This window comes from Siniperca chuatsi, linkage group LG10 (assembly GCF_020085105.1).
Source record: "Siniperca chuatsi isolate FFG_IHB_CAS linkage group LG10, ASM2008510v1, whole genome shotgun sequence".
Lineage (NCBI taxonomy): Eukaryota > Metazoa > Chordata > Actinopteri > Centrarchiformes > Sinipercidae > Siniperca > Siniperca chuatsi.
In genome coordinates, this window is record NC_058051.1 from 27,748,048 (window position 1) to 27,770,601 (window position 22,554).

General features: G+C 40.5%; 1 protein-coding gene across 4 annotated transcripts in view; it reads left to right on the plus strand.

The window, feature by feature from the left end:
* The first annotated feature begins 1,420 nt into the window (after positions 1-1,420).
* agap2 (ArfGAP with GTPase domain, ankyrin repeat and PH domain 2) overlaps positions 1,421-22,554 on the plus strand; it is a 28,307-nt gene continuing 7,173 nt past the window's right edge. The window contains exons 1-11 of one of the 4 annotated variants that reach the window (XM_044210068.1): positions 1,421-1,842; positions 12,844-12,902; positions 14,238-14,325; positions 14,570-14,655; positions 14,771-14,906; positions 15,976-16,110; positions 16,259-16,377; positions 18,609-18,761; positions 18,915-18,989; positions 19,361-19,465; positions 21,371-21,551. In XM_044210068.1, coding sequence (XP_044066003.1) covers positions 1,680-1,842; positions 12,844-12,902; positions 14,238-14,325; positions 14,570-14,655; positions 14,771-14,906; positions 15,976-16,110; positions 16,259-16,377; positions 18,609-18,761; positions 18,915-18,989; positions 19,361-19,465; positions 21,371-21,551 — 1,300 coding nt within the window. In that variant the 5' untranslated portion in view covers positions 1,421-1,679. Of the gene's footprint in view, positions 1,843-6,488; positions 9,329-12,843; positions 12,903-14,237; positions 14,326-14,569; positions 14,656-14,770; positions 14,907-15,975; positions 16,111-16,258; positions 16,378-18,608; positions 18,762-18,914; positions 18,990-19,360; positions 19,466-21,370; positions 21,552-22,554 lie in introns of those variants that run through there. The other 3 variants (XM_044210065.1, XM_044210066.1, XM_044210067.1) reach the window with 3 other exon arrangements.

Sequence of the window (22,554 nt, forward strand, 5' to 3'; positions counted from 1 at the left end):
CTATAAAAACACTATAAAAACAGGTCAGAAAATAAATTAAGTACCAGGTGGGTATGAGTATAAGATAAAATAAGTGTGAAGTACCAAGTGGGTTTGCCAGTTGATGATGATACTGCAGTATAATAATACAATGATAATAAGTAAGTGGTGCATGTACTGTCGAGTTAAGTGCAGCTTATTGAGATTATTAAGATATTGCACAGCAGTAATGGAGGTATATAATATCAATATCCATAAATAGGAAAAACTAACATAGGAAAACTAAATATACAGTTCAGAACATGTACAGGTCAGAAAATAAATTAAGTACCAAATGGGTATAAGTATAAAATAAAATAAGTGTGAAGTACAAAGTGGGTTTACCGGTTGATGATAATAATACGGTATAAGGTAATAGTGCATGAACTGTCAAGGTAAGTGTAGCTTTTTAAGGTTATATGGGATGGAGGATATTGCACAGCAGTAATAGAGGTATGAGTAATATCAATATCAATAAATAAGGAATTTTAAACTAAAATACTGCACGGGAGTATTACACAGAATATTGCACAATTAAGTCAAGTATTGCAGAGATGTAATGATCATTGTCCAGTTTAATGACTTAGGGTCATACAGACTACCCTTCCTGTGTCTACTTGTGGATGTTAGTTATCAGCTGTTCAACCAAAGTGTACATTTTCCCTCTCGGGTTGTTTCCTTTGAATGATTTTTAGAGGCTTGAAGAGGTAAAAGTATCCAGTATTTCACAAGACAAAAAAACAAATAAGTCTTAAGAAATTAACAGAATTTTCTAATCCCTTTAATCGTCTAGTGACCCCCTTAGACTTATCTTGGGGCCCCATGAGTGGCCCCGACCCCCAGGTTGGGACCACTGAATTAGAAGTTTGGACAACATTAGATTAGATTAGAACTTTATTGCCATTGCACAAAGAAAGTGCCAGTAAATGATGTGTTGGTAGCTACTTGTTGTTAGCTAGCATGTTGTTGTAGCTGAAGTGTTGGCTAGCAATGTTGTTGACATAAGTGTATGCTTTGTTAATGTGTAAATTATATAATTATTTATTTATTCATTTATTTAAGATTTTATTATATAATTGTATACTTGTTCATTTATTTAAGCATTTAATTACATAATTACTTATGTATTTATATATTTAGTTTTGGCCCTTTAAACCCTAGTACTCTTCTCTGTTTGGCCAATGTGTCAGACAGCAGTGGATTTCACAGCTAAAAACAGAGTGTCTTCTAATCGAGAGCCAACATGAGACCAAAACACATCAACTGTGACTATAGTGTCATAGATTAATATGTTTTTATATTATAGTTTCTTTACTAGAAGCTGTAGAGCATGCCATGTAAGGTAAATGACAGCCTCAGACGCCGTTTCAGTGGTGTGGCCACCACAGCCGTCAGAGCTGCCGTAGAAAGAATATGGTTTAAAATAAGGAAGTGAATTCAGTTTAGTTCAAACCTGCAGAGGAAACTGAGACACACATTGTCGTGAGCTGACTTTTGTGGTCTAGAGAGAGAGAGAGACACCCTGAGCAGCCGCTGCCGTTTCTTTTTCTGCTGCTTCTGTGTCTTAAGCCTGTGTTCATTTTGTGGAACAAACAGCCGGGGAGTTCAAATGGGCTGAAGCGAGCACTTTGCTTCAGTTTACAACAGATCCATGCGTCAGGATGAACAGCAACAGTAAATCAGTAAACTCCACTGCAATAAAAGCAGAGATCAAGAGGCATGAATCTCTCCAGAGTGCAATCAACAGACTTTCCAAGCAGTTTGAAAGGGTCGCGGATCAACAGCTGCGCTCAGGCCTTAAAGTTTACCTCCACAGTATTCAAGGTAAGCTCATCCTTCTTCGGCTTTGAGAATTACTTTTGTTTGTTGTATTTAGGGAAGAAAGCAACGTATTATCTGAATGCTAAATTGGTGAAGTTCTAATCGACGGGTTATTAGAATTTGGTGCATGGGTTGCTCACTTTAATGCATTTCCTGATATGATAAACAGGAGGAAAATGTCTGCAAACTTCTGGTTCACAGTGAGTTTAGTTATTCTTTTCATCAGCATTAGTCGTGTGGTGTGGGGGAACATGATAGCGTAGGTGATTGATATCTTCCTCTGCGCTTCCTGTGTCAGTCGGTGTGTCGATGTTCATTTTCATTCTCATTTCACTCTGAGGGCAAAAATTCACCTCCCGGCGCCTGGTATGTAGTGGCATTTATTTATCAGTCAGCCTCTGGACATGGGCAGCCAATGGTAACATCCCTCAGCAGCCATCGCCATGGCAGCAGGATGAAACCCGCTGTGCAGCCTACTTCCTGTCTGCCAATCTGCAACTGCCCTCAAAGCCACTTCCTTTCAGACAAACAGGGCCGTTACATGTGAAGTTGATCAGTTTTACATCATTTCCTCATACCTCTACTTCCCACCGTTTCTTGTTAATGTGACACAATGTGTCACTGTCAAACTCCCTGTTGTTTTTGTGCGTATCTGCAAACGTTTTCTGTAGAAGCAGCATAAGTGACATCCAGTGGTCGAGGAAGTATTCGGATCCTTTACTTAAGTAAAAGTAGCAATACTCACTATGCAAATAGGCACTGTTCAGAGTTAAATTATGGAGCCCTCGAGGTTTTGAAAGCTAATAAGTATTATATAAATATAAAGAGATACAGATACAGATATATCTTATGCACACAAGATAATAATTTGTCCACCAGTGATGGAAAGTAACTAAGTACGTTTACTAAGTACTCTACTTAAGTACAATTTTCAGGTACTTGAGTATTTGCTTTTAGTTCTACTGTCTACTTCTACTCTGTATTTCAGAGGGAAATATTGTACTTTTTACTCAGCTAGATAATACAGTTGGAGTTACTAGTTACTTTTCAGATTAAGATTTTACAATAAAAACAATAAGATTATAAAATACCTTTTTGGTTTATGACCTCTTACAAAAAAGGGTAGTGTCTAGTTGGGGCCTCTTGTCACGTTTCAGATGTCTGTGAGTTGTTCACAGCTCCACCAAAGAGACATTTCCCCTCTAAACTTCTCAAATTGTTTCATTTAAATATTTATACGTCAAATTATCCAAATTATTCCCAAAAAACAAAGATTAGAGAAAAGTCCAAAAAATAAATACAAATCATGCAGCAGATCTTTGTTTTTCCCATAAATCATCACACAACCCCTCAGATTTATCTTGTGACCCTTTAGAGAAGGCTCAACCCCTAGGTTGGGAACCACTGGACTAAATTACCTATATAAAGTATATAAAATATGTGATACTTCTGTAGTTTTGGTACTGTAATTACTGTGTAATACTTCTGAAGATTTTTGAATGCATGACTTTTACTTGTAATGGAGTACTTTTACTTTGTTTTCTTAGTACTTTTACTTAAGTAAAGGATGAGTAATGTTGTGCAGCAGATAACTGTTTTTTTAGTTTTGTTGCGGGTCTTATGGTACTGTACTTAAGTACAATTTTGAGGTACTTGTACTTTACTTGACTATTTCTATTTGATGCTACGTTCTACTTCTACTCCACTACATTTCAGAGGGGAAAACTATACTTTTTAGTCCACTACATTTATCTGACAGCTAGTTACTAGTTACTTTGCAAGTTAGGATTTTATATACCAAACAAAATAAAATGTGTTACATTGTTATCGATTAAACTACCCAACAATATAATAAATATAGTCAATATCAGGGCCAATATCTGTCCAACTTATTGGTTTGCTGCATCACTAATATATAGTTTAAATTAACTTCACCTCACCCAGCTACAGCTTTAATATGCTGCTTACACGATAATCAGTAATAATAATCCTATAATAAGTATAACGCAACACTCTGACAGGGGCTATTCTGTTCTGAAGGAGTACTTTTGACTTTTGATACTTTAAGTACATTTTTCTGTTAATACTTTTGTACTTCTACTGAAGTAAAATTATGAATGGAGGACTTTTACTTGTAGTGGAACATTTTTGTGTGTGGTATTGCTGTTTTTACTCAAGTAAAAGATCAAAATACTTCATCCACCACTGCGTAAACCGCAGCATAGACACATAACTGAAAACACCTGTGTGGGTATTTGAGGCATTTCATCTATAATAATGCATCATATTTAGTAAGGTGATCATACGTTTTATGATCACACTTTACAGTAAAATCTTAGTGGAGTAAAAAGTACAATATTTCCCTCTAAAATGTAGTGGAGTCGAAGTATTAAGCAGCATAAATTGGAAATACTCAAGTACAGTACACATACCTCAAAACTGCACTTAAATACTGGTTAGGTCAGACTGGGTGGAATAACCTCACGAAATAACCAGCTTACCTTTTGATTTAATCCATTTATTAATTAGCTCGTTACACTCACTCTACTGTTTGTCTGTGAACTGACGGTCAGTCAGCTCTCTGAGGGGTTCTGGTGAGCTTTGAGGTCTTTTTAGGATCTGGCATATCTTGAAACGCTCCGACAGGCATCCCCTATGTGTAAAAACATTCAGTTGAATTATTTTTGTATAATTAGGCTGCTGTAGTGAGGATCAAAGTTAGTGTATCCTCTGTGGGGGCCCTGGATCTGTGAAGCGTAGAGTTCACTGGTGCTAAAAAGAGAGCCACTTCTCTTTTGGATGAGTGGGATGTGGTCGACTGATCCTGTGTGCCAAGGAAAAGGCTGGGAGAAAAAAAAAAAGAAGGAGACGGAGAAAAAGGGGGTGAGGTGGAGCTAAATGAAGACATTTAAATGTGAATCTGACTATTATAGTGTTCACTGCAGCAGAGTGAGAGATTGAGAGGGAAAACATAAAGAGGACAGCTCACAGTGAAGGAGAAATGAAAAATCACCCAGCATGACCACTGCCCTTGGCCACTGTCCATCTGACAGCACCCGCCCATGGGTGTCAATGTGTGTGTGTGTGTGTGTTGGGGGGAGCTTTGTCTGTATGCATGCGTGTGAGTCTCTTCGCATTTTGAGAAAGAGAGGCAGAGTGTTTTCTAAAGTGTCTGCCTGAAGACAACCTGATTTTCTGCATTATACGTGGGTGTCTATTTCCCAATAATTAGATTCACCGTGCAGCACTGCAAACTGCGGCAACCTGACGTGCACTTTTACACACACAGGCATGTCATGTCTTCACACTTGTTAAAAATGGATTTTTACCTACATATAACACACGTCACTCCCCTGATAGTGTGTTTCTGCTGATTTTTTGGAAAAAAAAAGCATCTGGGGCTTTTTAAATCATGACTCTTCTTCTGTGTTGGAGGCTGCGTTTGCCGTTTCCTCTCAGGTCGTGTGTTTTCCCCTTGAGCCAAAGGCGGTTGTCAGAGGTCTTTTGTATTCAGTGAGAGTAGTTATTGCCCTCTCACTGACTGTGGAAGGGAGGGGGAGCGGGCTGAGCAGGTGGACAGTCAGATCGTGTATTATGGGATGATGGTGGGAGGAGGAGAGTGGTGCACTGTGGGGAAAGGCATCCTCTGATTTCACATCAAGGATATATTTTTTTTTAATCAGAGAGTAATTAACATGAAATTACACCCGGTAATAATTCAAGCAATGGATGAGTAATTATGTTTGCTGCAGTGTTTTTGTTTGCAGATTTGCAGCAGTTCCTCTTGTACTTTTGCCTATATTGTAATATTTGTTTGTTAAGGATAAATTGATTAGTCGATCTACATCAAATTTATCGGAAACTATTTTAATAATCGATTGATCGTTAACATTCAAGAAAAAAAAGCCAAACATTTTATGGTTTCAGCCTCTTAAATGTGAGAATTTGCTGCTTTTCTTTGTCTTACATGATAGCAAACTGAATATCTTTAGGTTTTTAACTGTTGGTCGGACTAAACATGACATTTGATGACATCAACTTGGCCTCTAGGGAACTGTGATGTGATGTTTTGTAAATGATTAATCAAGAAAATAATCGACAGATTATTGTTAGTATTGTATTAGCACTATACTCTATTTTGCACAGTTCCTGGAGCAAACAGGTTTTAAAAGCACATAAAGAAAACATTTTCACATACTTCAACATATAGAAAAATTACTATGCAACATTTGAATGGGTTTGTGTCATTAACACAGATTTTTTTGCATTCTGTGGTCCAAATATTGATGTCCAATATGCTCTCATCCTCTCACGCTATTGCTTGGTTCATGCTGTGAGCCCAGAGCTTACCCACTTCTGCTAATGAACACATGCCGTAGTAGGCAATAGACTACAGATCAATACACTCGCAGGAAATCTCTCTCACTCACATGTACGACACAAACACTCACACATAATGAAACACTCACACAGAGAAACACCATTTTGATAGAGAGATCCTGGGAGCGATTGCAATACAGAATGTACCAAAGGAGGAGGAGGAGGAGGAGGAAGGACATGGAGGAGATGATTGTGCTACCAGAGCCAGGAAGATTGTAACACCTTAGCAACAAACAAGCCAAGCCTCCTACTGAGGAGGAGCCACGCAGAGCCACACACACACACACACAAACACCAATAGACAGCTGAAGACAGATGGATGATCTTGATGAAACTATTCTGGCAGCTGTATAAATGAGGCAGGGAGAAGACACCCTGCCCGATTGTCTTTTTTCCTCTACAAACATGCATCCATCTTTTTTTTTTTTTTTTTTTACAATGTGTCATTCCTGTTCGCCTCTCCCTTCTCCTTTCCTCTCCCTGCCGCTGATCTTTTCTCCTGCGGTCCCCCCTCATTTAGCAGGTCCAGCTTGTGTGTGCACTGCTGCTTTACCACCAGCCGTTACCCGCTGCCTCCCCCCTCCTCTCCGGCACGCAGGGAGAAAGATGGAGAGGAGGGGATGGGGATGGGGATGGGAGGGATGAGCAATAAAGAGCAGGGACCTTGCACAGTCTGAGAGGAGCAGCAGCAGAAACAGAGAGAGAGAGAGAGAGAAAATAAAGGAGGTATAGGGAAAGATGAGAAGCAGTATCCTTCTGAAATGTATGGATTGCCTATTGGAACATGGAGGGGCATGTAGAGGGAGGGACATTGGAGATTCCTATCGGTGTGTTTGTGAGAGCAGGAGAGAGAAACGCAGAGTGTGAGAGAGAAGAACTGTGCATGTGTGAGGGTGTGATTATGTGTGCGTGCGTCTGATGTGGACTCATTGAACCTGTGCGACGGTGTCTCTATCAGAAGGCTTCAGAGGCAGTCGAGGAGCTGGTTGAGCAGTGACTCGCCTCAGCGCCTCCTCTATGCCGGCGCTGTGTTGTCATGCTTAACGCCTGATGCGCTCAGAGGACACAGGCTGCCCAGGAGACAGCGAGAGGGGCGTGATGGCCAGACGCGCCCTGACTCGGTCGTGCATCTCCAGATATCCGCCCAGGCTTCTGTTGGCTTCTCTGATCCCCTTCAGCCCTCATCAATGTCCTTCCTGTGCGTCTCCGTGAGGCTGCCTGCCTTCCTGCCACCGCGCTCTCTGAATGGATGCTGCTGTCAACACACATGTGTGGCTTGCAATGAGAGCCCATGATCTGGACTGGACTGCATACAGCTCTGGGTGTACTGTGCCATGATGCTTTAGCGTGACACTAATGCATTTTTAAAGAGTTTTACCTTTTTCCTGTTATAGCTGCTGTTCATCACATTCTTGATGACGTATGATGCGGGACAGTTGTTATTCTGAATTGAATCAAGATTTTTGCTCTGAGTGAAGAGGATTGACTGAGCAACATATAAGATGGGGGTGCTGCACATAAAAATAAGGTCAAGTAAATAATTACCATCAGGAATGAGGCATTAGACACCATAATGAAGATTTATTTGCCTCAGTGGCTGCATACATATGCAGTGGATAGATTTTAATTGGGTGTTTTCTAGGAACAAAAGAGCTGATTGGACTGCACTGACAGAGTGCTGAAGGTTGTCAGGAAGAGCGGATTTCTTTTCTGTTTCCCAGAGAAATGAAAATTGCAGTCAGAGAAGAAATCCGTGACTGAAATTAAAATCCGAAACAAAGAAATAGGGATTTGGGGGATGGATGAAACCAACAGCCCCTCTGCTGTTGTATCTTCCAAGGAGAAACTTAATCTCCCTCCATGTGAGTGTTTTGTCACAGTCGTGCTGTCAGATTCTTTCACATCCCAACACGCTGGCAAACTGTCAGTCGTTCATGTTGCTCTGTCTGGTTTCATTCATCTACTGTGTGTCCACTGAAGCCTGACCACATGAGCGGAGGCGGCGCCCTGCAGCAACGCACCACCTACCTCATCTCCCTCACCCTGGTCAAGGTAGAGGCTGTGGAGGAGAATGGAGGGGAGGCCAAGAACAGCACCCAGGGGAAGAAGGAAGAGGCCGGGGCGAGAGTGGAGGCGGAAGGTAAAGCTCCTGCACAGGCTGAGAATGGAGCTGGAGTGGTTTTAGAACAACCACAAAGGGCTGAGGATGCTGCTATTGTGAAAGGGAACAAGTTAACTGATGAACTCAGAGATGGAGAGAGAAAACCCCTCTGCACTCTGAAAGATAAACCACCCTCCACTGTTGATGTCCTGAGTAAAGAGAATGAAAAGCCGCCGTGCAACCTCTCAATCCCCTTACCTGCTGAGAGAGTGACAATTCAGAAGTCTGCAGAGATTGACCTAACACCAGTCGAGAAGACGCTTTCCACCCCAGAGGCAAAGCAATGCAGGTCCCCATCACTGACCACAACACCACCAACAGAGGTGGTCGAGCCCAGCCACACCCCAACCAGGACCAGCCTCCCCATCCGTCCGGTGGGACAGCGGCCTGTGAGTCTGCTGAAGTCTCACAGCAGTGTGGCCACCCGCGGTCGCGAGTCCAGGGATGGTAGAGAGCGCAGCCCTACCTCAGCACAAAGCCTGGATCGGAAGGACTGCCGCATGCCGACGCGCTCACCAGGCCCCTGCAGGGCCTCATGGGCCGAGGCGAGCAGACCTGAAGGATGGAGGGACCTGCGGGATGAAGCTCAAGCTGGAATACCTCTAGAGATTGGAGGTGGCATGGCTGCAGTGATGAGAGACATCCCCAGGAAGGAGAGACTAAAGACAGGTTCGGCCTCCCTACCTGCGCCTGCTACCCAGGCCCCCAAACCGGGACGCAAAGGTAAAAGCCGCACGCTGGATAACAGTGACCTGAACAGCCTCTCTGAAGACCTGGGGCTGGCCAGGGAGGCCCAGCAGGCACAGCAGGGCCAACGAGGCTCCGCTAAAGACAGGAAGATGCTCAAGTTCATCAGTGGCATTTTCACAAAGAGCAGTTCAGGGGCAGCGGGGTCATCCTCCACAGCGCCTCCTGTCTACATACAGAGGGACTCCAGTGAGGAGGAAGGTAGGAGGTCACACACACAACGTCACTGTCACCTCTTCAACTCTAAACCCACCCTTCATGTTGACTACATCCTTGACAACAAACCATAATCAGAGCCACTCCTGTCTTCAATTATCAGAGTCCCTTCGTCTGTGCGTAGGCATTCATTTAAATTGAGCGTGGGTGTGGTTGGGTGTGGTTGAAAAGAATACATTTACAGGCTATAATACTGTCACGTGCCGAGGGACATTTTCCCGAAGCCATGTGCGACTACAAATTGATGACAGATGAAGTTCTTTGATCTGAGAACTGACAATAGAATCATCTTGGACAGTCTTAATCTAATTCCCCTCAGACCGCGGGCAGATTTCACACCGCTGGAGGGGTAATCTCTGCACTCACGCACACACACACACCCCACACATACACACTTAAGTAGCGTTCCCAGCATGGGTTTAAATCTCATAAGGAAGCCAAAAGGGGGGTGAGGAGCTGGTGGCATGATCACAGATGGATTGCACTGCTCCAGTTGATTTTTGCCTCGGCTTTAGTATTTATTTCCGTGAAGCTGAAACGGTTGGAAAAGACATGAGGCGATATTTGTTCACCCACGTCAAAAAGGGAAGTGTGGATCCACAGCCAGTCAAGCACATTTCTAATCCTGTCTTTGATATTACACCCACTACATGTTCTGCCACTATATGGAGCTTTTTTCCCCTTCCCTCTCACTCTTTGTCTTTGTCTCTGTCAGGCTTTCGATTTAAATTCCAAAGCATTCATGTGGCATTTTATGATTTAGGATTGTTGGTTGTGAGCTGCCATTGCTGCTTTTTTTCTCCTCTCCGCTGTGTGTCGACGGCTGCAGCGTACAACAGTGCATCTCTTTCACAAACATGTTTGCTCAAAGAAAGAGCGTGTGTTTTATGTATTCATTCACTCACTGTGTATTCACACTGTTACACATGCACACTGTGGATTCACTCAAGTAGTGAGACTAGCCCTGTCGACTGCGCACACACACACACACACACACACACGCACGCACGCACATACGCATTTGCACACGTACATACACACACATGCACATACTCAGGGCAGGAGGAAGTGTTGCCATGGCAACCGGCAGGACTGCTGCTTCTGCTGCTGCTACAGAGGCAGAGCCTGATGAAACACAGGGGTGGAGGAGGTGTGTGTGTGTGAGTGTGTGTCTGTGACCGTGTGTTGACACAGGCTGAGAGGATTCTGATAAAATTCCAAAAACAGAATTAAGTTAGAAAATTGGCAGTTTTGGATGTGAGCTACAGGCTACATATGGGGCTTGTAGTGCATCAGCCACGATTGGTTTGGAGCAGCGAGTGTGGATAATTGACTTTCTGTGTCGAAGCAGCAATCTGATCAGTTTTGGCAACAGCAGCAGGCCATGAAGAGAGCTTTGAGTCAGAAAGACAAAGTCTCTGAGTGTGTGTGTCTCTGTTTGTGTGGTAGGAGTTGTCATTTTTCCCAGAGAGCTGCCTGCAGCTCGTGTGTAAACCCCTTTTTTCCTCATCTGAAGCACATCATCACTGGCTGCATCTGTGCAGTGTTGGCCTGCACGCTCCACAGATTTAGAACCAGACTCGAGTTTAATCATCATCCGTCTTTGAAGGACACATCACACATTCACACCCAGGATAGCAGGCACTATATCTGTCAAACTAGTCTGCCAAAACCTCCTGGTCTCCTCTGGGGCCTTTCTCTATTTTATCCTTTCCCGCTTTTGTAAACTCTGATATACGTTTATTCTGTCTCTGAATCAGATTTAATCCTTCTGACTTTGGTGATCCTCTGACTTTTCCTCTACCACCATTAGCAGGTCAACATTTTCACTTATCCAGTGAAATATCTCAACATCTATTTGATGGATTGGCATAAAATTTGTGCCGACATTCCTGGTTCCCAGATGATGAACAAGAATGACTTTGGTAATCCCCTGACTTTTCAGCCTCAGCTGTACTTTGTGTTTAGTGCTAATTAGTGAATATTAGGATGCTAATACGTTAAACTAAGATGGTGAACATTATACCAGCTAAACATCAGCGTGTTAATATTGTCATTGTGAGCATGTTAGCATGTTGACGTTTGCATTTAGCTCAAAGCACCGCTGTGCCTAAGTACAGCCTCACAAACCTGCTAATGTGGCTGTAGACTCTTGTTTTGATGTACACTCTGTCGCCAGTTTATTTGGTACACCTAGCTAATACTAATGCAGTCGAATACAACAGTCATGCAATAAATCCTCCGTTCATGAAGGTTATATGTATCAGTTTTAGATTCAGTGTCGATTCAACTGATCATTTTGGAGACTGCAGTTTCTGGTGCTGTTGAACTGAATTGCTTTATACTGACAGGTGTTTCTATTATTTTGTCCACCCAATTTACATCAATGAGGGTAGGCTAAATAACAGAAACACCTCTCTAAAACAGTTTCAATAAAAACGGTACATTATAACTCCCATGATTGTAGGATTTATTGCAGGGCTGTTGTATTAGACTGCATTAGTTTTAGCTAGGTGTACTTAATAAACTGGCCACTGAGTGTATGTTTTCTGTCTCTGAATCTCTTTTAGCCTCTCCTCAGGCTCTCTCTTTCTCTCTATTCTCGGCCCTCTGAAGCTGCAGCTGGGTGTCTGGGTGTGAGCGTCACTTCACATTGGGGGCAAGCCACCTCTTTTCCCCAGTAGGGACATTGGCACAGCTGTGTGCAACCCAACCCCTCTAGACTACTGTACTGTATGTGCGTGTGTGTGTGTGTGTGTGTGTGTGTGTCCGTGTGAACGTTCATGTGGTTTCTCCAGCACACACACACACACACACACACACACACACACACACAAAAAACCACTCACAATTTTGCAGCCAACACATCCAAACTTGTCTCGGTGATAACTTGAGTCAGTTGGCAGTATAATAACTGCATTCATTCATTCTCTGGTTGCAGCTTCTCCAATGTGAGGTTTTATATCTTTGTAAACTGAAAACCTTTGGAAACAAGACATTTGTAGACGTCACCTTGATCTCTAGGAAATTGCGATGGGCATTTTTTCACTATTTTTTGACATTTATTAGTCAAAAGGTTAATCAGTCGTCAGATTAGTCAATAATAAAAATAATCGTTAGCTGCAGCTCTAGTTGATTTTAGTTCAGAGGGAAGATGCCGTTCAGATCCAGCCTTTGAATGTTTGAATGACAGCTGAACTGAAGGTCTCGGTAACTCACCACACACCTGTCCGTCATTTACAGCACAAGGGGAGCAAAGTGGATAACGAGCGGTGTGGCCACACCTTGTTGGATCCCCTGTTGTGACTTAAAGGTTATATTCATCAAGACGACTTGCTTGGCCACACGTGTGCTTATGGCGACCAGTCACGCTGCAGCTGTGTGATATATCGCTCTCCCACAGGCCGTTATGACGGCTGCCCTTTTCACTGTACATGATGAAAATGATGAATCTCTCTCCGTGTCTCTGCCTCTCTGGCTGTCTGTCTCTCTCTCTGTAGTAAATATTGCCAACAGCCAGGAGTGGACCCTGAGCAGATCCATCCCAGAGCTGAGACTGGTGAGGAAAAAGTGTATCACTCACAGCCAGAACACACCTGTATCAGAAACAGAAGAAAAAATAAATTCCATTTATTCATAATTGTGTCATTTTATTAGAGATGTTGCTTTAAGAAGTCTATAAAGAGTGCAAATTTTATGTTAAGATTACCAAAAAACGTCTTCGTATCATTGGAATTTTATGTAAAAATATTTCTTGACGCTCAAAATATACACTTAGGGTGTGAAATTACAACTATATGCAGAGGTAGAAATTAGTACATTAACTCAAGTAATAATTTTGAGTTACTTGTACTTTACTTGAGTATTATCATTTTCTGCCAATTTATACCACGAAATTTGTAGTTTTTACTCTACTACGTTTCTTTGTCAGCTATAGTTACTTACTATACAAAGCATATAGTGTATACTGTATATGATCAGCTTGTTAAATATGATTCATTGCTGTAGATTAAACTACCCAGTAGTGTATAAAGTTGTTATAATTGGCTCCATATTGACCAAATACACCATTAAAATGCTGTTTACGTGTTAATGCATCAGCAATTATTATCTACTGTAATAAAATATCATATACTCTCTGTGGCCACTTTATTAGGTACACCTGTACAGTCTAATGCAATGCTTCCTACCATAAAGTCTCCTGTTATGATGCCTATAATGTTAAGCTTTTGTTGACACTGTCATAGAGACGTTAAGGGTCCAGTGTGTAACATTTAGGAGGAGCTGTTGTCAGAAATGGAATATAATATTCATAAGCATGTTTTCATTAGTGTATACTCAAATGAAATTAGAAACACCTCTCAATATAAAACCACCTTTCACTATGACCTCAATATTAAACATATAAATGAATTTACACGTTTAAGAAAATATCAATAACCCCCCCAAAAAATAGATGTCATGGCAGAGCTGCTGTATTGGATTGCATTAGATTGTACAGGTGTGCCTAATAAAGTGGCCACTGAGTGTTGCTGCATTTTACTTATGTGTTTTTACTTGTAAAATTGAATGGAGGACGTTTACTTGTAATGAAGTATTTTTATAATGTGATATTGCTACTTCTGCTCAAGTAGATCTACGTACTTCCTCCACCACTGACTGCATGTCCATATATGGATGAAATAAAACAATGAAGCTGGCAGAATTTCTAAATCTGCTGACAGACAGATTCAACTGACTGAAAGGATCAAAAACATATTTGATGGAGGAACTAAACGTTTGTGCTTAATGTGTTTGAATTCAGTCTGATGTAGTCGTGTTTGATACGGTATACTGTGATACGCTCACCCCGAATGAACTTCACGGTGTTGTATTTCCTTCCCTCTTCTCTCAGGGCATTCTGGGAAGTCTAAAAAGTGGCAAGTCAGCGCTGGTGAACAAATACATCACAGGCAGTTATGTTGCACTTGAGAAGCCTGATGGTAAGAAACATGCAAAGTACATCTTCTTTATATTGTGTCATTTAACTGGTTGAGTTTTCATGCTTGGCAAAAAATAGCTTTTGGTTTATAAATAACGATTTCATATTAAAAAATGTTTTTGTTTTCTTGCTTGCTGAGTCTCTGTTCAATTAGTTTGTTCTCAGAGATGCCTGAGCATATTCTGTCCGTCACGCTGCTACCAGCTGCTGAATATCTTGTCTGTCATTGTCATTGCCCTTGTCAGGTGGTAGGTATAAAAAGGAAGTGCTGGTGGACGGACAGAGTCATTTATTACTGATCCGGGAGGAAGCTGGACCACCAGATGCACAGGTGCTTCTTTGTGTGTGTGTGTGTGTGTCAGAGAGAGAGAGAGAGACATCAGTTAGTATGCAAAACTGAAATACCTGCAGACTTCATCATCCATTACCCTCTTCCCTCCCTTCAGTTCAGCAGCTGGGTTGACGCAGTGATCATGGTCTTCAGTCTGGAGAACGAGGCCAGCTTCCAGGAGCTCTACCAGCTCTACAGCCAGCTGAGTGCACATCGCACAGACATCCCAGTCATAGTGGTCGGGACCCAAGGTCAGCACATGAATCACAGCCGTGTAGATTTACATATTCTGGGACTAAATGATTCTTAACTGGATAAAAGTCAGAGTTTACACTGTAAAACATTTTAAGCTGCCTCAGCTTTAAGAGTTTCCCTGCTGCCTTAATTAAATAATTAGTTCAAAGTCGCTTCATGAGTTGTGAAAATGTAAAACCAAACCGAGTTAAAGATATTAAGTTGAGTCAACATCTGTTCAGTCGCATGTTAGATTTGATTTCAAGTTACGTTTTCACAGTTTAAAGAATCAGTTCTTCTTTTCACATGAAGAACTTCACAGCTGTGGAGCCACTTTGTACCAGAGTTAGCATAAAGACGACATGTAAGGCTGCTTATCGGTGACCTTGTTAAATTATGTGTACGAGGGACTGAAGTGAATACTAACCTTCATCATGGTTAACATTGCTTTCATTATTATGAGGAGAAACAACTGTGACATAAATTAAAAACACACAGCAAGTTTCCAATCATGATATGTTTTCTTCAGCAGGGAAGTCTGCTAATAGGCTGATCGTCTTTCTTTGGGGACTTAAATTTTGTTAAGTGAACACTCAGCAGTTCATTCATTCAACTCATTATTTCAAGTCAAAAGACTTAGAGTCAGAGGAGCTCATGTTTAAGAGTTCTGAAGTGGTCTGAAAATAAAGATTTTAAGTGAAATTTTTAAAACATATACATTTACATTAACTTAAAGGAGCTGTATGCGACATTCACTGCCACTGAATGTCGCACCCACTAGATCACCAGCATCTCAGACCAAAACAAATGGGTGCTACAGCCCACCAGACTCCATTGAGAAAACAGTAATTTTACCACGCAGATCGTCGTAAAACACATTTCAGTCAAACTGGACAGAAACAAAATAAAACTCACCAAAACCATCTTTATTAGTCTTTCCACTGTTCGAACAATCATCAACTCTGGTTTGGTTGAAATAAACCCTTAATTCGCCGAAATATTCTGGCTCTACACCTCAGCCGGCGGCCACATAACAATTGTCATGATTTGCGCTTTTCTATTCACTGACCTTGTTTTATTTTTCAGATAAAATCAGCAGCACCAACCCCCGTGTGATTGAGGATCAGAGAGCCAGACAGCTGTGTATTGATGTGCGTCACTCGCTGTTTTACGAGACCTGCGCCACCTACGGGTTCAACGTTGACCGAGTGTTTTCAGAGGGTAAGTTGACTGATTGTGTTTTATCAGGATGAGCGGCGTGATTCACCATGAGAGAACACAGTTATTTAGTCACTGATGTTATAAACAAACACATATTGCTGATAGTTACGTGGGTGAAACAGTTGAATGGCCGCTGCGTGTCTTCCAGCTGCCCAGAAGATTGTAGCTCAGAAGAAGCAGGCGGCGCTGCAGGCCTGCAAGTCTCTCCCTAACTCTCCCAGTCACTCTGGAGGCTCCACACCTGGATCAGCATCGCTCCCTGGCCAGGTACTACATCCTAACAGCTGTAGTTAGTTAGTTTTTATTTCCGTGTCTTGCCAAACATTTGGACCATCACACAAGACACTGTTATACATCAAAATATAACGAAACATCTTCTGGTAACACATACACAAAACCAAAAAATATATATAATTTATAACGTTATATACTTTATACTATTATACAGTGGTGGAATGTAACTAACATTTACTCAAGTACTGTACTAAGGTACAATTTTGAGGTACTTGTACTTTACTTGAGTATTTCCATTTTATGCTTTATATTTCTACTACACTACATTTACTTGACAACATAAATTACTAGTTACGTTGCAGATTTAGATTATTAATACAGGATATAAATCAACTAATCATTTATTACATATTATCATAAGTATGTAAAGTAGTTAAAATTAGCTCCACCTTCGCCAGCTGCAACATTAAAGTGATGAACACATTAATCCATCAATAATTATTATTATCTAGTAATATAATATACATGATTCTGAAATTAGCCATTCTGCATAATGAGAACTTTTACTTTTGGTAATTCAAGTATATTTTGCGACTTTTACTTATAATAGAGTATTTTTACACAGTTGCATTGCTACTTTTACTTAAGTAAAAGAGTACTTCTTCCACCACTGCTATTATATAATCTATGTACTTTCAAACAAGTTGCACACAGAATATAAGAAGAAAGAAAATAAACAGTTTAAGCCCAAAGTTTATCCTGATAAACTTCTTTACTTTCTTCTGGCTGACTTTAATGTTTGTATGTGATCAGCCAACTCAGTCTTTGTTCATCATCCATATTTACAAAATCTACTTCTGTTTTTATTCCACTAAACAAAGTATTTCAGTAAAAATAGAAATAGAAAACGAAATGAAACAAAAGTTCTTTATCATTGAGATAACACATTGAACAGAGCCACTTTTCTTCTTCCAGACTGACTCACAGTCCAGCTTTAACATTGAGTGGTAAAATACCGGATCTCAACTGGGCAGCACATAAAGATCTTCGCTTCTTAGATAAATCATTTACAGCATAATGCTCTGTACCATAATTACATTTTACCGTCCTAAATGTACGCAGTTTTGGTTTATGTCATTAGCCCACTCAGCAAACACAGTATCTCTTAAACAAATCTTTTCATTATTAAAAAATAAATAATTTCTTTTGACCAAGATCCAATAATTGGTTTATCCCAAATAAATTCTAGTCAGCCTGCTTTCTTCTATATCAAGTAGCCGATTCAATAACTGAGCTACACATATCTTCTGGGGACATCCCACATCCCACTACAGACGACTTTTGTGCATGCCAAAAAATATCTATAACAGCACTGTTTTGAACTGATTTACACACAGAAATATTTCTAAGGCTCTGATGGAAGGACGAAAAACATGGTCCGTTTTTTAAGATTGAACATGTCGTTTTGATATTCCTATTCATCAGGGGCCGTCGGTTTTCAGTTTCAGAAATGCAATGAAATTAGAGTGCTGATTAATAACACACTCATGTGTGAAACTTGTTTATTAGTTGCTATTGTTCCTCTGTTTGAGTAAACACAATCTTTCTCCAGTCTAGACAGATATTACATAAGACCTGATAAAAATAGGACACAGATGAAAGTGTTCTGCTGTTGCCATGCTGGTGTTTTCGCCAACATTAAAGTACTTTTTCACTTTGGTTGCGCATTTTTTATTACTCTGCTCACCTCCGTAGAGCTTCAGGAGGATTTGGATTCTGTATATTTCTGTATTGATGAATACAAGAGACAAAATGACTTCTTTAAAAAGGTATTCCGTGGAAAAGAATACATACATCTTTTGAAAACATGACTACGGGTAGGATTTTCAGATTCAACAGAACTCTCTCTGGGCAGCTTTGGTGGTTAAGCATTCTCCTGTTGCATGCATTATACAGTTAAAATCATCAATCAAACTGAAATCTAATTTTCAAAGCCATCTCCAGGACCGTTCATCACCTCCTCTCCATCCATCTCAGCTCCACAAGTATCACATTCACGATGATCGACGGCTGAAAAATTCACAGTCGATCAGCGCCGGCTTTTTGTAAATCTGTTTCACCTGTTTTTCATCTTTCATCCCATTCTCACTCCCTCCACCTCTTCCCTCACGCCCTCCACTCCCATCCATCTCCCCCCCCTGCTTCCTGACCTCCTGACCCCGCTGTCACCCCTCCTCCTCCCCCCCCCTCGCTCCTTCTCTCAGGCCAGTAATGGCCCGAGTAGTGGCTACGCCTACTCCCTCCCCTCCACCCCTGTGGTCAGTCACAGAGATCTGCGGGTTGCACAGGGAGAGGGGGGAGGCAGTGTCAACTCACGTTCCCTGAAGAGCATCCCCAGACGGCCCTCCCTCTTCAAGGTCAGTTGTCGCCAACTGCCGGCGTCTCACACCTTTTAGTTTCCTGTCATCTCTCACTGTCATTTCACTCCATTCAGCTCCATGTCTGACTACCTCTCTGCTCAAATCTTCTGCTCTTTTTAAACACGTCTGCTGCTGTTGGATTCGTTTCAGAACCGGGACTCAGATAAGAAGGCTGGTGATGGTAAAGGAGACCTGAGCGGCGTGCGGGGCGTTCCCATCAAACAGGTTTGGTTAACATTACAAACAGTACAAGAAATAAATAGAATTTTCAATGAAGTGGGTATTTACATGCTTCAGTTTGCTTGCAGCACAATAATTTGTACTTTTCAGCATTGAGGTGGGAACAAAAACGCACTTGTCTGTTTCATTTTACATAAGCAGCACGAAAAAATCTGTTGTTTCATCCTTTTCATCCTTTCTCATGGGTGATCTATTAATACTGAGCAAGTGCTTTCAGCTATTGTAGACCACTCTTTCTGTAACGCAGCTACACTTTGAAGAGATTATCTCTGTTGCGTCGACTCTAAATTTAGGCAGATTTGTCTGGGGTTTGTTTTGCGAGTGCAGTGACCTTGGTTGTTTGTTTTTTTTCGCAGAGCATCCTGTGGAAGAGAAGTGGTAGCTCTCTGAATAAGGAGTGGAAGAAGAAATACGTCACCCTGTCCAACAATGGCACGCTGTCTTACCACTCCAGCTCCAGTGTAAGCGAACACCACAAGACAGATCAATACAGCAGTAAAACACAGTGAAGATTCAGCAGAGAGTTTCCGCTGTGGAGATACAATCTGCAGCTTTTTTGATTTAACCACAGTTTCAGCTTCAATGGTTTTCATTTGTCTTGAACAGCCCTATGATCGTTTTGAAACTTCCGCTTACTATTGATTTTCCCCCCCAAAAAAACATTCGGAGTGATTTAACATTTGTACAGCCATTGGGTTTTCTGCACTAATGAATAAGAACTTTTCAGCCTTAAAGAAAAACAATCAAAACAGCTTTAAAGCAGACTATCGTGAGCTTATGTAACTTTTGCTAAACAGCAACAACTGCCATTTGATCGCTTGCTAAACCCCTCCCCCGAACAACTTTTGTCCAATCAGAGTTTAGCAACCGTAACTAGGCACGTCATGCATTTTTTTTTTATCCCTCTCCAAATCCAAAATTAAAATAGCAAAAGTGTAAGGAATGGATTAAACAGTGTGTTGATTTACGTAAACTGCGTAAACTAGCTCACATGCTACATTTGTAATCCAGTGTTACTTTCCAAGACCAGCCTTTCATTCTCCATAATTTTGTGGGGTTTTAGGTTAAATAAAAAAAAATTCACACCCCATTCACGACTAGCAAATCCACTGTGTAATATCTTCGCACTGTGCATAGGCAAACGTTAGGGAAGTTTTCACTCCAGCGACACCAGCCAGACTTGATATCCAGATAGTTTGGTGCCAATCTTGAATCCGTTTCTCTTGTAATGTTAAAAGTGAAACATACTGTTTTAAAATACGATATATATAGCATAAATATAACCTCTGACTTGCTTGTCCAAGTACGTAAGCTAAGTAGGTAAACTAGGTTATGTTAGAGTAAAATAAATATTTCCTTATACTTATAAGTGTTTTTCAACCAACTCATAAAGCTAACGTTAGCTTAATTAGCCAGCTAGCTACAGCTGATAAAATCTGCTAGCAACCGCTGTCAAAAATTACTAAGACTTTCGAGTGGTAATTCTGCCACTTTTATTGTTGTAACCTGCGTACGTGCGAGAACAGAAAGCTTGACAGGTGTAGCAACAGTAACTAAGCGGGGCGGGGCTTAGCGTAGGTCAATTGCAGGATAATGCTAATATGTAGCCTAATTATAGCACAGACAAGATTTATAAGGTCAGTGAACTGAGTCAGTAATATGTCCAGTGTCCAGTAGCAATACCGCTCTGTAAAAATACTACATTCAACTTTTCACGTAAGTAAAAGTACCAAAGTATTAAAAGCAAAATGTACTTGTTGGGCAGAATGGTCCCTTTCAGATAGTTATATTATTGTATATATATACAGCTAGTGGAGGTGGAGCACATTTTAACTACTTTATATACTGTTGGATAGTTTAATCTGTAGCACAGTATTACATTTTATAAATTAATAAATAAATGTTTAATAAATAAACATATGTTTTGTTTGTAAAATCTCTATATCTGTAAAGTAACTCCAGCTGTCAGACAAATACAGTGGAGTAAAAAGTACAATATTTCCCTCTGAAATGTAGTGGAGTAGAAGTATAAAGTAGCATAAAATTGAAATACTAAAGTAAAGTAAAAAATACCTCAAAATTGTACTTAAGTACAGTACGTAACTGTACTTAGTTACTTTCCACCAATGAATATGTCAGTAACACAGCAGTGTCTATCTAAAGTTTGCTAGCATTAGGTAACATTAGCCAGCATAAGTTACTGGTCTTAATCAGGCTGTAGCAGCAAAGTTGTGTTGTACTTCTGATGAATTCAACTTGTAATTTGTAAGAGGAAGAATTACTTCTTCTTTCTAAAGCTACATAGTCTTGCTAATCTTTATTCCTGGTGAAAATGTCTAATATGTGTGTTATATTGTCGGTTTCAGGACTACACACAGAATATCCATGGAAAGGAAATCGACCTGCTGCGTGTGACAGTTAAAGTTCCTGGGAAACGTCCTCCGAGAGCCGTCGCTCCTGCGGGCCCCTCACCTGTCCCCCCCGGCTCTGTACCTGGTGTTAACGGGCTGAATAAGGAGCAGACAGCCGCTGATAGCACCAGTACAGGTGCTTCTTGCTGTGCATTGTCACTGAGGGTCTGAGGGCAGAGAGTTTCAGTTTAAAGATAAGGCTGGCGTTATTCTATACTTTTCTTATTATCAACAAATCCCACGAAAAGACCAAAACCAACAATGAGTTAGTCCATCTCTAAATACTTCCTGACTTCCATAACTTATCTGTGGCTCTCAGCCCCAAGTCCACTGGTTCCTACTGAAGAAGTAAATCGTTAAAAATGCATAAAATTCTGAGGTACTTGTACTTTACGTGAGTATTTCCATTTTATGCTACTTTATACTTTGACACCACGACATTTCAGAGGGAAGTATTGTACTTTTTACTCCACTACATTTATTTTTAACAGCCATAATTACTAGTTACTTTTCAGATTAAGTTCATAAAATATGATTGTTATAAAGTAAATTAGCTCCACCTCAACCAGCTACAACATTAAAGAACTGCTTACATGTTAACATGTTAATAATAATATAATTATTATTTAGTGGGTTCATTTTCTATCTTATGTTATGCATACTATGTTTTCTATTTTTATCTTTATTTTAATTTTATTTTTTACTATTATTATCAAGAGGGTTTTATTTTTTCACCTTATTTTACATTAATTATATAATACTTTAATTAATAATACTTTCATGTGAAGCACTCGGTGCATGTAATTTTCTTAGTTGTAAAGCACTTTGAGCTGCATTTCTTGTATAAAAGGTTCTATACAAATAAAGTTTATTATTGTTATTATTAACGCGTCAATAATACTGATCTAATAATATAATAATGTAACACTAACAGGGACTATTCTGCATAATGAGTACTGTAAGTACAATTTGTTGCTAAAACTTCTGGACTTTAACTTGTAATTTCTTCAGAGTGGTGTTGGTATTTTTACTTAAGTTAATACTCTGAATATTTGTTCCCACACAGAGTATGATATGGTAATCGAACTTTTAATAAATAACAAACAGATGATTTCAATCTTGCACATCATATAAATATG